Source organism: Trachypithecus francoisi, unplaced genomic scaffold, assembly GCF_009764315.1.
Source record: "Trachypithecus francoisi isolate TF-2019V2 unplaced genomic scaffold, Tfra_2.0 Lachesis_group3, whole genome shotgun sequence".
Classification (NCBI taxonomy): domain Eukaryota; kingdom Metazoa; phylum Chordata; class Mammalia; order Primates; family Cercopithecidae; genus Trachypithecus; species Trachypithecus francoisi.
The window spans coordinates 14,918,872-14,937,177 of record NW_022681468.1 but is presented as its reverse complement, the minus strand read 5'-3'; the positions used below and the strand labels follow the sequence as shown (position 1 = coordinate 14,937,177).

The window sequence follows — 18,306 nt, the reverse complement described above, 5'->3', positions numbered from 1 at the left end:
TATCTCTTTTTCAAATTAAAAGAGAACATTTTTTACATATTCTATTTCTTAAAAATAAAGGACCATGTGTCTTTTTTTAACTTAGAAAGTAGTATTTCATTTCTCCACACTGAAATGAAATTTCAATGGCAAGCAGCAAATAATGTAGGATAGTCAGTGAAAGTATCTTTGTTAGGAGCATATAAAAACCAAGGAGTCACAACTCACAGAGAAATAATAATAGGCAAAAACCAAGAGGAGGCAGTTTGACAGTTCTAATATAGAACTTGTATGACAACTTCCTTTAAAGTATAGTAAATAAAGAATGGCAATATAAATTAGTTATCTAAGGAGATACAAGACATTCCGAAGCAGCATTCTCAGTTACTTCATTTTTCAGAAAAACAAGTTTCACCATCAACATGGAATGAAGACTTCTAGTCTTCCAAATACATTAGAAAGTACAGTTAATCACAGTAAAACTTGCAAATAACCAAATTCCGTTCTCGCCTCAGCCAGGACTATTCACATATTTGAATTTGTTTTATTTTCATTCCTTCCTTGTTATACAAATGTTTCTATTTTAAAAGCATATAGAAATTTATAAAATTTGCAAGACATGTCTTTTTAAATGTACTTCAACAACTAATAAAAATATGAACATCCAGATACAGTTAAGTTTCAAGTTGGGATTTTTTTAAATAATGGGTTTATGAAAAATTAAAGAAATACTTTAAGTTTCAAATATCTGGGTACTGGTGCTAGCACAGTGATATCACTGCCCTCAGTGGCCACCGTGATGAGAACAGTTGACTCTCGGATTGCTGTACCTCATATGTCAACAGTGCAGACGGAGGCAGGAAGTGGCCTGCTCAGTGATATTGCTAATTATACTTATGTAGATGCAGCTGTATGGTTTAATGCTTATATGAGTTGTATGAATTTGTGTAAAGAAACATTTAGTTTTAAGATGGTATCTTTAAATAGATATCTTAGCTGCTAAAACTAAGTGATATACCTGCACTATATGCTCAATAATAAAAAGGAACAAACTAGTGATACATCCAAAACCTTGGATGGATCTCAAGGTGATTATGCTGAGTGAAAAAAAAGCCAGTCTCAAGAGGTTATATATTGATTCAATTTATATAACATTCTCAAAATAACAAAATGACTGAGATGGAGAACAGTTGGGGGTTGTCAGGGATTAAGGAGAGAGGGCCAGGGAGAGAGGTGGCAATGATTATGAGAGGGCAACATGGGGGATGCTTGTAATGGAAGTCTTCTGTGTCTTGCCTGTGGTGGCAGTCACATGAATCTACACGCAGGGCCAGGTGCCGTGGCTCATGCCTGTAATCCCAGCACTTTGAGAGGCCGAGGTGGGAGGATCACTCGAGCCCAGGAGTTCGGGGGCAGCCTGGCGACATAGTGAGACCCCATCTCTATTTAAAACAAACAAAAAAAGAATCTACACACATGATAATATTGCACAGGACCAAATACATACTTCAGCTCAGGGTACCTATCACCTTCCAGCGACAATCTTGTTGGCCTGTCTCCACAAAGTCCTCTAAAGATGATCAATATATGCTTCAAATCAACTTTCGGCACTACGCAGAGAAGCCAATACTAGTATTTTTTTATCCTTCATTAAAAAAGACAAAACAAAACAAAAAAACAACTCTCTTGATAAACCACAATCTCTAGCTTAAATGAGCTTGGAAATCATAGAAGGAAATAAAAAGCTGCCACACAGGTACTAGTACTTTTATCTGTCTGTATTTTTGTAAATTAAGGTAAAAGATAAATTAAATGTTCCTAGCTTAAATTAGGTCAAATCAGAAGGAATAAAGCAGATTATATAGCAAACACTTGCTCCTGACACCTGCAGTTTCTAAAAGCATTAGGAATATTTTTATTAAATTCAGAGAAAGCATAACTGCGAACAAATACATGACTTTTTCCCAAAGGCCACTTTGTGATAAAGTACATACATATAGTGTTCATGGTTTCTTTAAAGTGCTAGATTGTCTCTGGCTGAGAATCATCTATTGCTTTAAAAGGTCTTTCAGCACAACCCCAGCGCTGCTGTCAGGCAACGCTGGCAAAGGTGTAAATGTGGGCAAAACATCTGAGATGGGTTTCAGAAGAAGATGCCCGGGCCCACCAGGTCCAAGTCCAGCTGGGTTAATAAGAGGCACAGCTGCCGAGCGAGGAGCCAAAAACGGATTTACATCTGTTCTTCTACCAGACCTGGATTCCGTTGTATCTAAAGAATAAAATATGGATTTAGTCTGCTATCTTGCACAAAGAAGTCAAAATGAAATAACTCTCTGAATATAAGTAATAGCATGAAGAAAGTTATCTATGTAATATTGTTAAATTGATTAACAGATAAATAAAAATAATCAATGTATCACTTATCAACTTAAAAATTCTCCCTTGACAGTAATAACACTGGTATCCAGCACATCTTTTTGGACTGTTCTTAATTCAAAATGAAAACACAGCCAGGCGTGGTGGCTCACGCCTGTAATCCCAGCACTTTGGGAGGCTGAGGTGGGCGGATCACCTGAGGTCAGGAGTTTGAGACCAGCCTGGCCAACATAGTGAAACGACGTCTCTACTAAAAATACAAAATAAAAAATTAGCTGGGTGTGGTGGCAGGTGCCTGTAATCCCAGCTACTTGGGAGGCTGAGGCTGGAGAATCGCTTGAACCTAGAAGGCGGAGGTTGCAGTGACTGGAGATTGCACCATTGCACTCCAGCCTGGGCGACAAGAGCAAAGCTCCATCTCAAAAACAAAAAATTAAAATTAAAAAAAAAAAAAAATGAAAGCACAAATAGGCCTCAATTCCTAAACACAAATACTAATCTGTATGGCTAAAATCTGACTAATGTTCACTCTTGGTATTTCAAAACATTTTCTGATAAAAAAACCAATGCTATTCATGACAGGAGGATGAAAGAAGATAAGGAATAAGAGGGATGAATAGGGAAAGAAAAGGCAAGAGAAGAGTATTTGTATGCTTATCTAATACTTTATTAAACATCAAAACTCTTGTTTTATACTTAAATACCAGTTATGTAACTGATGAACTTCATTTACCATAATAACAGCTTTTTAAATGGTGTCATCTATGTTGCAAGGCAAACTCTTTACTTACCCACCTGAATAATGAAGGATTTGAGGAGTTACATTTCCCCCAAATAATTATAACAAAGAAAAACAAACCCATATTACAATAACAGTTCAGAAGAAAAAACAATATATACATACCTTACCTGATCATGTTTTAGGCAGTCAAAGGTTTGAAAACAATCTTGATTAGATTATTTTTCTGTGACATTGGGCTAATACAATTCCTTGTTATTGGAATAGGTAAATTCCTAATGTTTTAGTGGACAGATTCTGCTTTAATACCCAAGACCACTAACAGCTTCAATGGTAAGAGACAAGCAATCCTTTGAAGGTACCCACTTCAGCAATGGGAAACTCAAATAAAAAGACCTCCTAAAGCAAAGATAGCACTAAGACAAATTCGTCAAATCTGCTTATCATTGAGCACTCTTGGGGTTCCCAAGCCGTACTTTCCTGTGAATGACAACTTTCCAAACTCTGGGCAAGCTTCTGGTGTTACCTAGTGGGCTCTGACACACTTCCAAATTCAGGATTAAAGACTAAGCTTGCTTTGTTCATGCAAAGCCTGTATCAACCCAAAGCATCACCAGCTTTTGTATCCTATCAATGCAAATCAAGCTGGGCACTGGACTTAATAAAATAAAGGGGAAAGGTAGGAAAGAGGAAGAAAAGGGAGAGAATAGAAGGGGAAGGGAGGGAGAGAGAGGGATAAGAAAGAAGAAGGGAAGAAAAGGGGAAGGAAGGGTGGGAAAAGAAGGGGAAAGGAAGAAGGGAAGAGAGGGAGGAAAAGAGCCTGCCATAACGAATTTGGGAATCTATTTCAAGATGCTACCACCTAGTGTAACAAGAAAAACTGTTTTCAGTATAGTCTACACCTCTTAGATAAAGTTATGACTTTTCACTAAACTTAGCAGGCAAAGCTACTATCTAAAGGGCTGATAAATTTTACTACTTTCCCTTCCTATACAAGTCCAGAAAAATAGAAATATTTACCTAAACGACAGAAGTTTAAAAAATTTCAGAATATAAATTCTTTATTATTTTATCCAAATTTAAGCACTGATGTGTGATATAAACGAGTATATAACATATACTTTTACAGTCCAATTAGTAAACATGTTAGTCTATATTAAAATATGAAGATTTCAGAAAATAGCTCTTCCAATAAAGAATTTGTTTATAGTCCAACAGATTACAATTCAATTTCAATTTGATAATTTTCCTGCACGCCAGTATACATGACATGAACATAAATAAAACCTTTACAATTTAGTGGGACAGAAAAATATGTACACATGTTAACAACCATCCGCTCTAGGCAGATCTTTCAACATAAAAGAGTGATTTCTACATTCTTGGAGTCTCAGTTTGTTAAACTGCGCTTATATACATTAACATGCCTATGTTTGGTTACTGAATGTAGCACTTAAATTTTCAAAGGAGAAAAACCCTTCTCAAACTATATACACACATCTAACTCGGATTAGCAAGAAGCACCATTAGTGAGCAAGGAAAGCAGGTGGCCAAGAAAGATGTAACCAGCTCCCCATTACTTCCAGAGGAATAATTCAAAGCTGCTTAGGCAGACAGAGAATTATTATTTGGATATACAAAGGGAGGATATTTCTTACCATTTAAATTAATCTAAGTCAATTAAATATCAGATTGCTACAAGAATATATGAAGCAAAAGTCTGATGCCTTATTGGAATTCTGGAAGTCCTCATTACACAGTTTCAAAAACACTAAACATTTAGTTAATATCACTGTGAAACATAATCATACATTAAACATTCAATTTTTAAATTACAGAAAAATTAAATCTCTAGTTTTACCTTTAAAACTTTCTGGTGCATTTGTATCTCGTTTTCTTCTTCCTGGTGAATCCAGAGGTTTCATATCATGAACAGAAAGCTTTGGTGGTGGAATGGATGGATGAGATTCTGTTTCTAGAAATTTAACAAAAAGTTCTGAAAAAGACTAAGAAAAAATATTTTGGTTATATTAGGCTAGATAATTAAGTTATATTCACTACAACTAAGGACATGTACCAGCTTTTCTAATTAAATATTAAAAACTAATCATGCCATTTGAATAATTTTTTTACAAATCAGCTTTGTGAACAATTGAAAATACCAGCATTTTTTTTTTTTTTTTTTGAGACGGAGTCTTGCTCTGTCGCTCAGGCTGGAGTGCAATGGCGCTATCTTGGCTCACTGCAAGCTCCACCTCCCAGGTTCAAGTGATTCTCCTGCCTCAGCCTCCTGAGTAGCTGGGATTACAGGTGCGTGCCACCATGCCCAGCTAATTTTTGTATTTTTAGCAGAGACGTGGTTTCATCATGTTGGTCAGGCTGGTCTCAAACTCCTGACTTTGTGATCCGCACACTTTGGCTTCCCAAAGTGCTGGGATTATAGGTGTGAGCCACCACACCCAGCCTAAAATACTAGCACTTTAGATAGATGATCATTACAAAAATTTAACAATTTAATCAATATTCTTTGATGGTAACACTCACTTCTAGCATCTCATGGTCAGAATTAGCCAACTGATAATACTTATTTTTCTTGCCATCAATGAATAGCACGTAATGAATCTGATCATTTTAATAACCATTAACACAAACATAAAAGATTAAATGAAAGGGAAACACACATTAGACATAATTTTCTAGTTAGGTCCAACCAATGAATGTAACAGCAAAAGATCACCAATAACATTCTCAGATTAAAATAATGTAGTGTAGACCTTTCCTTTAAATTAAATTTTATGACAGCCAAGTAAAATGGGTTTTATCTTTAACCAGCTCTGGGTAAGTCACCTATCCTTCATGTCCTCTTTATTAAAAAACTAAGACAGGCCGGGTGTAGTGGCTCACACCTGTAACCCCAGCACTTTGGGAGGCCGAGGCGGGTGGATCACTAGGTCAGGAGTTCAAGACCAGCCTGGCCAACATGGTGAAACCCAGTCTCCATTAAAAATACAAAAATTAGCTGGGCGTGCTTGCTGCTGGGCACTTGTAATCCCAGCTACTCGGGAGACTGAGGCAGGAGAATTGCTTGAACCCAAGAGGCCGAGGCTGCAGTGAGCCGAGATCGTGCCACTGCACTCCAGCCTGGGCGACAGAGCAAAACTCTGTCTCAGAAAAACAAAAACAAACAAAAAACTAAGAGAAAGAAACTCCACATTCTAACTCATAATGCTACTCAATTCAATTAATATTCATCTAGAGCCTACAACATACCAGGCACTGTGTTTTCATGTTTATTAACTGCCTCCTCCTTTGAGAATCTAAGTTTTATGAGGGCAGGCGCCTTGTCTATCCAGTTTGCAGCTGCATCCTCAATGCTTAGAACAGTCTAGTTCACAGCAGGTACTCAGTAAGTATTTACTGGCTCAATGATTTGGAACATATATACACAAATAAAATAAATCCTCTATCTTGCTATCATAATTTAGTAGCAAGACTGCCTATGGCAGCATGATCAAGTACAAAGGAAAAGTTAATATTTTGAAAAATAAAAGCACCATATAAAGTTAAAATAAAACCTATATGCAATAAAATTATGAAAACTGGCTTGTTATCCTTAAGCTTAATCACCTCTCTGGAACTCAGTTTCTGCAACTTCAAAATAAAAGGGTTGTATAAAATAATTTAAAAAAGAAATCTGATTCTTTGCAAGTGAATGTAATATACAGTCATTTCACTATTCACCTTAAGCAAGAATAAAATTGGTTCTTACACTATTAAGCACAGATTGCTGATTTGGTCTCAAAGGTGTGTTGGGAACACTTTTTGATCCTCCTCCAAGCCACCCTGTCATCCACCTGGTCACACCGCCCTGATCATCATGAAACAACTGAAAGATTATTTTAAAACAGACAAATATTATCAGTACAAGAAAAAAAAAAAAAGGACCAGTTTTACATAATTTCTGAGAGTTGTAAAGCATGCTCGTCAAGTTCAAGTCCTAGTAAATGTTTCCTACTGATAGAGGCTACAAATACAATAAAATGCCATCCCAAGCACCATCTCAAATGAAAGTTTGGGGATATTTCAACATTTCAGCATCCTGATATGAGAAGTGGTTTGTAAGTTACAAAACATTTAAACTATTATCATACATATTGAACAAATCAGCCTCTTCAATGTTGTATATAGTAATTCCATTTCCACACTGAGAAAATTACAGTCAGTAAAAGTTACATAGAGTAAAGGGAAGTAATTGTCTACAAAGCCACTATCTGGGTTATGAATGTGTTCAGATGGCTTTCATCATCCAGTCACCTGCTCCATCTCCTCCCTTCTGACGCCTAGGATGCTCCCCATCAACCGTAACACTTCATTACGCTGATTTTTCGGTGTGTGGAAATGACCAATGAAGAGGTTTCTCATTAGGACTCTGAAAATAAAGGCAGAAACAGCTAAGTGAACTCAACATTAAGTGCACCCAAACACTAAACATAGAAATATTTAATTATATTAAACAATTAAATATTTACTTATAAAAGTCTAAACAAAATATTTTAAAGTGTCTTTAAAAAATCTTGACAAGTCTAATATTTCAAACAAAATAAAATAAAAAAGAATATTTCAAACATCCCAAAATGTATACCTTTTAAAACCTCACTTACTAGCCACCCACCTTCTTCAACCCAGTAACTGACTGAGGTGGTGCCTCCTTAGTAATTCCAAGCGCCTTACTGGGCCAATGTTCACCGGAAGCAGAAACTTAAATGGTGATGACTGTTGTGTTTAATGTTATGCTTATATTTCCCCATCCAAATTTATTAAAAATTTACTAATAATATATACATTTTAAAAATATTAAAGGAGCTACTGTTACATAGATACCGCGGTTTCAGATCTAATACATTTGAGCAAGATTACGTTCATTTAAGGACAGTAAAAGCAGCAACAAAGAATGGTAGACGTAAATTTTTTATTTTCTAAGTACTTCTTACTGAAGTGATATTTTAGCTCTTCTATATGGTTTTAAGAAAAAAAAATGAGTTGGAAAAAAATCTACCTTAGAAATAAAAGAAGGTAAGTGATTCTGCTGACTTCTCATTAAAGCTGCGTCCTTCCTCACTACAGAGTAAGGGGAAAAAAGGCTTTTGAAAAATTTAATCACATATAAATATCTACATTTAGAAGTTTTTTTTTTTTAAACCATAAAAGCAATTTCCACAAAATATACAAACATTAAAAGGAAAAAGCATACTTGTCCACTTTTCCTTCTGAGCTGTTTGCTAAGTTCATCAGTTTCTTTTGTACATCATCCAGCATTTCTTGTCGGAGCTCATCTGTTGTAAAATATGTGAAAAAAGATAGTCATTAACTGATTAAAATAGTCTGGATGACTATATAATGAGATTTATGAGATCTTTATTATAACCTCTGAATATATACACTTATTCTAATTGGGAATATTCATTAACTTCCATTTCTTCTTTGGTCCAGGGAAGCTCTCATATAGAAATCCTCTAGAAGCCAGAGTGCATTAATTCACATGGTTTACTCCCAAGAAAGTAATCAACTCTGTAATACAACACTGAAAAACCAAGAAAGGTTTTCATCCTCTTTAAAAACTTAATAGCAAAGAAGAGATTTTCATCACTGCCTCCTTGCATGAAACATTTCCAGAGCCACTCTTATTTAATGGGAGGAAGTGGAAAGGACAATTTAACATTTTCCTTTTTCTATTTTCCTGGCCAGACTGCTTTTGGTGAGCTGACTAAGAAGTGTATCTAACACAACTAAGACCATGGCTCAAGATGCAGCGGATAGGACAAACCATTCTGGGGGTAAGGAAATTGCAAAATATAATAATCGGCTCTAATATACAAATCAAGATACTATAGCTTATGACTGACTTAGAAGGATGCCCGGACTATTTTATTTTTAAATTATTCTTTTAAAAGGAAGCAAAATCCATAAAATCTTGCTGGAATAGCTGGAATTTAAGCAGTATTAAAGGCAAAGTCTAGAATTACAACAGGAGATACCTTGTTCCTAAATTCAGCCACGCCACAGGGCAAGGATTTCTGGACTAAGGAACTCTCAGTCAAACACCGAGTTTACACCTGTTATGCCAGAAATGAATAGTTTGAGCTGAAAGAGATGCTCACTAATTTTAAGCTAGATGATCAGTTTTTGTTCTGAAAGAAATGAAGAGGAGAGCTCTATCTAGAACCATTCACATCCAAATGCTAGACTCTGCCACAAACCTTTTTCTTTGAATTATGCTGTATTTTCCTAGTAGTAGCTGGATACAAGTTCCTTTATCAGATATGACCTACAAACATTTTTTCCCCATTCTGTGAGTTGTCATCTCACTTTCTTGATATCTTTTGAAGCATAAAAGTTTTTCATTTTTAAGAAGTCCAATGTAGTTTTTCTTTTGTTGCTTGTGCTTTTGGCGTCATATCTAAGAAACTATACCTAACCCAACACCTATGTTTTTTTTTTTTTTTTTTGAGACGGAGTCTCGCTCTGTCGCCCAGGCTGGAGTGCAGTGGCCAGATCTCAGCTCACTGCAAGCTCCGCCTCCCGGGTTTACGCCATTCTCTCGCCTCAGCCTCCCGAGTAGCTGGGACTACAGGCGCCCGCCATCTCGCCTGGCTAATTTTTTGTATATTTTAGTAGAGACGGGGTTTCACCGTGTTAGCCAGGATGGTCTCGATCTCCTGACCTCGTGATCCGCCCGTCTCGGCCTCCCAAAGTGCTGGGATTACAGGCTTGAGCCACCGCGCCCGGCCAACACCTATGTTTTAAGGGTTTTATAGTTTTAATTCTAAAATTTAGGTCTACTCTCCATTTTGAGTTAATTTTTGTGCATGGTGTGAGGTAGGGGTCCAACTTCATTCTTTTGCACATGGATATCCACTTGTTTCAGCATTATATGGTGAAGAAACTATTCTTCTGGCACCCTTGCTGGAAATCAATTGACCATAAATGTATGGTATATTTCTAGACTCTAAATTCCCACTGTAAGAATTCTGCAAATGTTTTGTCATTTTTTTCTTTTTTTCCTGCCTGGAAAGCTCTTTTCCATCAGGACTGCCTATTAACTCCTATTCACCTTTCATGTCTCTGTTTCCAACTCACTTTCTTAAAGAATTTTCCTCTGAGCCTTACAGATGAGGCCAGGTATGCTTTATGTTTTCATTCTGCTCTGTACAATGCCCAAAATTCCGATTTGTGGTACTAAATTCATATATAAAATATCTTGTTTAACTGTTTACGATGGCTTGTGGTTTTCCTAAATTGCAGAAATCTAACTTGCAAAATGTCATTCATATAATAGGCCAATTTTACCAAAACAGAGATGGTTGCCATAACCATATTATAAAAGCAAGGTCTGTATTTGGAAAATCTACTACAAACTTTTCCTTTCCTGTCTTTCCAGTAAGGAATTTAAACTTGGATGAGAGAGGGAGAGAGAGAAGGGGAGAGAGAGGGCGAAAAGGTGGGGGTGGACAGGACTGTTATTAAAGTCTGAGTCAGTAAAAGACACTTTTTAGATTCCTAATGTGCACATGTATACTACTAGCACATGGTGTTATCTGGGCCTTTTCTAGTACTACATTCTGAATGTAAATAGAACTCAGTAAATAAGTCAATCTCTTGTTACTGTTTTGACTTAACCGTCCCACTCACAAACTAAAGTAGGAGCCAGTAAAGATGGGCATGGTCTTCTCCTTCCTCATCCATTCCTCCCCAAGGCTACAGAAAGATAGCAGAGAAACAGAGGTCAAACTTAGCTACCCTACCCCCAACCCCCACCTTCCTTTTCTCTGAGATTTCCCCTCTCCTATCTACTTTCCTCTAAAATTAATAATTTGTATATTGATTACATGTCTATATAATAATTTGGTTATATTGGGTTATATATAAAATATATGTGTGTGTATATATATGTGAGACAGGGTCTCGCTCTGTTGCCCAGGCTGTGGCATGATTATAGCTCACTGCAGCCTCAAACTCCCGGGGTCAAGCCATGCTCCTGCCTCAACCTCAGGAATAGTTGAGATTACCAGTGTGTACCACCACAACCAGCTAATTTCTGACTTTTTGTAGAGATGGGGTCTCATGACATTGCCTAGGCTGGTCTCAAACTCCTGCATTCAAGTAATTCTCCTGCCATAGCCTTCCAAAATGTTGGGATTACAAGTGTGAGACACTGTGCCTGTCCCTATATAAAACATATCATCACACTTAATTTCACCTATAGCTTTTTACTGTTTCAACATGGTCACTAAAAAATTTAAAATTACACATGGCTCACAGTATATTCCTACTGGACAGTACTGATTTAGAACATAACCAGGATATAACACTACACTATACTGTCTCTTATTAAAAAAAGACAGGCTGGGTGCAATGGCTCCTGCTTGTAATCCCAGCACTTTGTGAGGCCAAGGTAAGCACATTGCTTGAGCTCAGAAGTTTGAGACCAGCCTGGGCAACACAGCAAAACTCTGTCTCTACAAGAAATACAAAAATTACCCAGGTGTGGTGGCATGAGCCTGTAATTCCAGCTACTTAGGAGGCCGAGGCGGGAGGACCGCCTGAGCCCAGGAGGCAGAGATTGCAGTGACCTGAGATTGCGCCACTGCACTCCAGCCTGGACAACAGGGCGAGACCCTGTCTCCAAAAATAAATAAATAAATAAAATAAAATAAAAAGAGAGAGAAAGTGAAATGACAGACATCTTCAGAGTAAAATCCACAAAGCAGAGCTGAGCCTAATACAAATTTTAGTAAAATAAAGTAGAAAATTGTAACTTTGCTCTATGAAAAACTGATCAAGAAATCAAACTGTTTAAAAGTCCAAATCAAAAATACTTTCTTGATGAAAACTTAAGATTGGTATGATTTTTATTAAAGTCTCTGTATTCAGAAAGGTAGAGTCAAAACATCCTTAAGGCGAAAATGACAGGGTTAAAATTTCCTAAACTCACTATCAGAACACACAGTTTGTCCCTGAGCTAATGTGATGTGGAATACAAAGGGCTGTTAAACTCAAGCAGTAGTTTAAATGTATTCTGATATTTGAGACTGGGGGAAAACTCAGAATTTAAGGGGTGGTGCTAAAAGGATGGTATTAACTATGAGGGGTTTGGAAAGGAAAAGGAAGTCAAACACCTACTACAAAGGTCCCCATAGATGCCTCTTTTTCTCCAGGCACCCTTATTTTCCTCCCATCAGAGATTCTGAATATTTCTCTACAAAAACTGAACTCTAATTCAAACCACAAATTTGAAATCAGAACTGTATTTATATGGGCAGAGAAAATATGGTTATTCAGAAATGAGTTTTAAGCCAAATAAAATATTTCTGTGAAATAATCTCACATGCCAAAATAATTTTTTGGAAGTTAAAAAAAAAAAAAGGTGGAGGGGCGCACTTTAAAAGTTCAGCAATAAAGCAACTGACATTTAATCTAGTTTGGAAAAAGAGAAAAAGAGTTATTCTACATCTATGACATAGTAAAACTTGCCATATCAGAGTCTCTTCTCTGGAACACCTAGACATGGTGCCATGGTCTTCAACATTTGGTTTAAAATAAAATTGAACATAAAATGTAATTGATTGCAACAAATCAGCACATCATAATTTTACATTTCATTTGTAATTAATGACAGTACACTACAATGCTGCCTTCAGAGAACATCTTAAAATGAATCATACCACATCTTAAAATGAATCATACTGCTTACAAAGTCATTTGGATATTTCACGACTAAGCTCCTGTTCGCAAGATCCAAGTTAGATTTACTGAACAGTCACCTGACTAAGAAAAAAATGGAACACAGAACTTGAGAGTCAGAAGTGGACATGAACCATGGACCTATCACCAGGGCCAGACTTTGTTGCCTGTTTTGTAAAATGAACATGCTTATCTCAAAGGATTTGAGGGAATCAACTGAATGATCAAATGTGACTTTTCTAAATAGTCAAGTGTTATAAAAAGCATTAGTACTTATCATCCAATTTCTTAAAATAACTAAAAAGTTCATATTTCAATCTAGCCTGAATCAGTATCACATATACTACTGTTTCATGTCAATATTTCGTGAGGTTTTACCCCCTCCATTTTGCATGTTTGTCATCTTTGAGGCCAAGGAGTCAATAGAAGGAAGAAATAAATGTTAGAAAGATGATTTCACAAATATATATATATGTAAATAAATAAATTGCATCTGGTGTCTTATCTGCATCTGGATACCTTAAAAATAAATTTAAATATGATACAATATTAAACCTAATAAGGAAATTTAACCTCTTCATTTAATTAAATATAATCAAAGCAAAAGCTAGAAATCAGATCTTTTTTATTACAGAATTTCAAGTTACACAAGATCACTTTTAACATATAAAATTATATATATATATATATATATTTTTAAGACAGAGTCTTACTCTGTTGCCCAGGCTGAAGTACAGTGGTGCCCCAGCTCAGCGCAACCTCCATTTGTCAGGTTCAAGCAATTCTCCTGCCTCAGTCTCCCGAGTAGCTGGGATTACAGATGCCTGCCACCACGCTAATTTTTGTATTTTTAGTAGACATGGGGTTTCTCCATGTTGGCCAGGTTGGTCTTGAACTCCTGACCTCAAGTGACCCACCCACCTCAGCCTCCCAAAGTGCTGGAAGTACAGGTGTGAGCCACTGTACCCGGCCCAAATAATATATTTTTAAAAGATACCATACTATTTGCAATTTGAGGTTAAGTTTTATAAGCATCTGCTTTATCTTTCTCTTCTTTTCTTTTCTTTTTTTTTTAGACAGCGTCTCGCTCTGTCACCCAGGCTGTAGTGCAGTGGCACACCCTCTGCTCACTGCAACCTCTGCCTCCCAGGTTCAAGCGATTCTTGTGCCTCAGCCTGCTGAGTAGCTGGGATCACAGGCATGCGCCACCATACCTGGCTAATTTTTTTATATTTTTAGTAGAGACAGGATTTCACCATGTTGGCCAAGTTGGTCTCCAACTCCTGACCTCAAGTGATCCATCTGCCTCGGCCTCCCAAAGTGCTGGGATTACGGGCATGGGCATGTGCCCAGCCCTGCTTTGTCTTTTAACTCAATTATTTTCAACTGTATCCGACCCAGAATTTGAAGTTCTAGAGTATATGGTAAATGTTTTGTTGTCCCATAATCATAATTGTTCATTGCTGAGTGAAAAGTATCTTTTAAAATTCTAGGCCAGGCCCAGTTGCTCACGCCTGTAATCCTAGCACTTTTGGAAGTCAAGGCAGAAGGATCATTTGAGGCCAGGAGTTCAAGACCAGCCTGAGCAATATTGAGAGACCCTGTCTCTGTCTCTACAAAAAAAAAAAATAAGACCTTGCCTCTTAAAAATAAAAATAAACTTCTACTTCTTAGCAATGAACTCCTAGGAAAATAATTTTATTCATACAGTATAACTTCATCTGAATTCCACTAGATCAGAATCTGTGATTGGTTGAGGTCTACTGGATTAGATATAGACCAAATTTGGATTATTCATCGGAATTACTATGTACACTTGATTTTACATAAATATTTCTAATGTAACCGAATCGAATTTATTTTTCCTCACCATTCTCTTCCCTCAACCCTTTATTATGAATTCAGATAATCTGTACTATATTTCTCCATATTGAAACAGAACTAATTTTTTTAAAAAGAGTAAATATTATGAGTGGTTATATATTTAATTTTTACCCCTCTGTCATGTGAGACAGAATATATATTTAATTTTAAAAGTGTTACACACTTTCTTACTTATAGGCGGGAGCCACACATTGGGTACGTATGGACACAAAAATGGGAACAGCAGATATTGGAGATACCAGAGGGGGAAGAGGGAGAGGCAGAGAAGGGCTGAAAAACAACCTAACAGGTACTATGCTCACTACCTAAGTGACGAGCTCATTTGTACCCCAAACCTCAGTGTCAAGCAGTATATCCATGTAACAAACCTGTACAGATACCCCTGAATCCACAAGTTGAAATTAACTTTTTTTTAATGGGATATTTCACCAAAAAAAATGCAGATTTCCAATGTCTCTTCAAAGATCTGAAGACATGGCAACACCGGGCCCACATTCTTGCATGACAGCAGCTGGGTGGAGCTGAGAATCTGCTGCCTCCATAAGAAACACTCTTTAATTGATTAGTCTCTACCTAGTTTCATGTGCTCTTTTATATTATCATCATAGCCTCAGTTTACAATTTGTGCTTGTGATCCATACTAAGAGATTCTTATTTCCACACGGCAACCCACTTCCACCTCCACCTTCTCAGCACTCCACTCCAACACATGCATGTGCACACATACCCAGCACCCTTGGTCATTACTAGTCAACTGTATCTTCAGCCAGTTTCCAGATTATGCCAAACAGTTTCACATGAATTCCTCCCTCTGTCTAGAACAGTTTTCCCCAGTTCTCTGTCTTCTTAGCTATACCTATTCATCATTCAAGTAAGTTCAAGTGAGCCCTTCACTAGCCTTTTCTACCCTTCCATGCTACCAACACCAAGTACAAAGGATAGCTCTTTCCTTTCTAAATCATTTGCTGCATGTATTTGACACATGTCATCTTCCCTTCCTGCCTGACTGTAAACCTCCTGAAGGCAGGACCCCTGTCTCCTGTCTTTGTATCTTTAGTGCCTATTGCAGTGCTTAGCACACAGCAAATAAACAATGAATATTTGAGAAATAAGTCAAATAATGATTTTCTCTGGGAAAAGAGAATATCTGCAAAGAACAGAACACTGGACAAAAAGAGTAAGTTATGTTCTGAATTATGTACCCATCCATACATAAATAAGGGCAAGGACACAAAACACATTAACTCAAAACATTCTTATTGCTATATCATTTACTTTTCCCTTTAAACTTAGAGGAATTTTTTTTAACTGTAATTTCTAAAATACAGTTCAGTTGAAAAAGGTTTAATTATTTACCTAATTGACATACACTTTTTTCTTAACTCATAATTTGGCATTGTCTAGTATACCCAGATGTTTATATCATCAAAATAATTTTTTAACCATTTATGGCAATTCAGAAAACTGCATCTGGTACTTCTTATATGTTTCCTCTAAAATCACCACTTCTGCCAAAAACATCTATAAAGAAATCCCTCAAAAGGTTTGGGTAACAAAGCGTCTGGGAATGTATTTGGCCTATGTTCAACAGGACATTATATGTTTTCTTGTATAAATCATGTCCTGGAAAACGGAATGTCTTTATTTAAAATAAAAGCTTTACCATCCAGCACCGTAAAGGTAGTTCCATGGAAAACATTTTAAGCTTCCTTTATATCTGTAGTTTTAAAACATGTCTTCATGCTTCATATTACAGTAAGTTTTACTGGGACTCATTTTATACATTCTTCTAGATTTTCTTGTAAAAACCGGTCTAAGGAAATTTTCCATCCTCAACTCACAGGAGACTTTTAAAAGTAGTCATTCAACCTTCTTAAAAAAAAATCAGTTATGCTGCCCTTTCAGATACAGGTATAAATGAGCAGACAGACCAAAAGATCTTCCTGATGTTAGAACTAAATTTGCATTGCTTATGAAAACTCACTTTTCTTTGCACAACATAAAATTCACCACCTTTCTGAATCATAGTTATCAAAATAACAATATCTTGTGCTTTCTATTTCAATTTATCCAATCATTTTCTTTTTCTTTTTCTTTTTTTTGAGACCGAGTTTCACTCTGTTGCCCAGGCTGCAGTGCAGTGGCGTGATCTCGACTCACTGCAACCTCCACCTCCCAGGTTCAGGCAATTCTTGTGGCTCAGCCTCCCAAGAAGCTGGGACTACAGGCATGAGCCACCATGCCTGGCTAATTTTTGTATTTTTAGTAGAGACGGGGTTTCACCATGTTGGCCAGGCTGGTCTCAAACTCCTGATCTCAGGTGATCCACCCACCTCAGCCTCCCAAAGTGCTGGGATTACAGGTGTGAGCCACCATGCCCGGCCAAATCATTTCCATTTAAGCAGGAATTTATGTCAAGGATGATGGTAGAGAACAAGAAGGAAAGGAAAATGTCAAATTTGGCCAAAAATATAGCAAGATAACACATTTTAATGGTTCAGTCACAGGTGTATATTTTCTCATCAATAACAATTCCATGGAAATTCTGAACTCTGATCAGCTCAGAGCAGTTAATGAAAACCACTGTCATATGTGCTTCACAGGCCACTGTATTGAGTTTGGATATGGGATGGCATGTGAAGTCTTTGGAACTGTATTGAAGAACACTTTCAGGTAAAACGCTGAAAGAATAATTTTTAAAAGGAAGGATAGCAGTAATTCTTTTACCAGCCAACACTATCTACTAAACTACAGTACTCTTAGGATCATGGGATTTATTTTCTTTGTTACTTTCCCGGGAAGAGGGATAGAGGGGGAGGGAGACAGGGAGAAAGATTTAAACAGTTCCCTACTACTGGTTTATGTCTCTACTCAAGTTCCTTTTCTCCATGGAATGCTGCCTGACCCTTAATGGGATTCTGGAGGAACTAAATATGCCCTGTCTTATGATCACTGTTGTGCACCACTGTCTTCAATTACTAACCTGCGGGGTATCTACACTATGTATCATTTCCTTAGCTAAACTCCTTGGAAAAGGGATACTATCTAGTATCTCGTACAGCACCTAATGGGAAGCCAAGCAGTTGGTTCTCATTAAATACTTAGTGCCTGATAAGCATCTGTCTTCATACTTTTCACACAAGGCCCAAAAATACTCTTAATTCATAACCACAGATGCACATACACACTCTTAAGAAATGACTGAAATTACCAACAGTCTACTGTTTCAATATTGGTGTTATTTGCAACAGCTCTCTTCTTCATGTGTTTGACCAGACTGAATCATCTCATCTCTGGTAGCAATGACATAATCAACCATTTTGAATAAAATACTTTTAAAAGTGAGCTTCCTATTCTTAATATTGTTTAAATGCTGAAACTGTGTATCAACTAATCATTAGTCTACAGATGCTTAGAAGTAAAACAATACTTCGTCTTTACAATTCAAGTCTCCATGTACTTTCTTCCAACAAAAGGCAATCTGTCTTTTTCAAAATTGTTTCTCCTGGCAAATACTTTTGCTGTCTGGCCAAGTTTTGTGTTAAAAATAAAGTACAGTATTACAACATCAATCAACATTTAAAGTA

At 36.9% G+C, this 18,306-nt stretch overlaps 1 protein-coding gene across 2 annotated transcripts in view; it reads right to left on the bottom strand.

Moving 5' to 3' along the window:
* Window positions 1–239: 239 nt before the first annotated feature.
* TRIP11 (thyroid hormone receptor interactor 11) overlaps window positions 240–18,306 on the bottom strand; it is a 69,582-nt gene continuing 51,515 nt past the window's right edge. For both annotated transcript variants that reach the window (XM_033191550.1, XM_033191551.1), the window contains exons 17-21: window positions 8,346–8,427; window positions 7,409–7,523; window positions 6,864–6,980; window positions 4,956–5,100; window positions 240–2,248 (exon numbers count right to left, since the gene is read on the bottom strand). In XM_033191550.1, coding sequence (XP_033047441.1) covers window positions 2,028–2,248; window positions 4,956–5,100; window positions 6,864–6,980; window positions 7,409–7,523; window positions 8,346–8,427 — 680 coding nt within the window. In that variant the 3' untranslated portion in view covers window positions 240–2,027. The remainder of the gene's footprint in view (window positions 2,249–4,955; window positions 5,101–6,863; window positions 6,981–7,408; window positions 7,524–8,345; window positions 8,428–18,306) is intronic.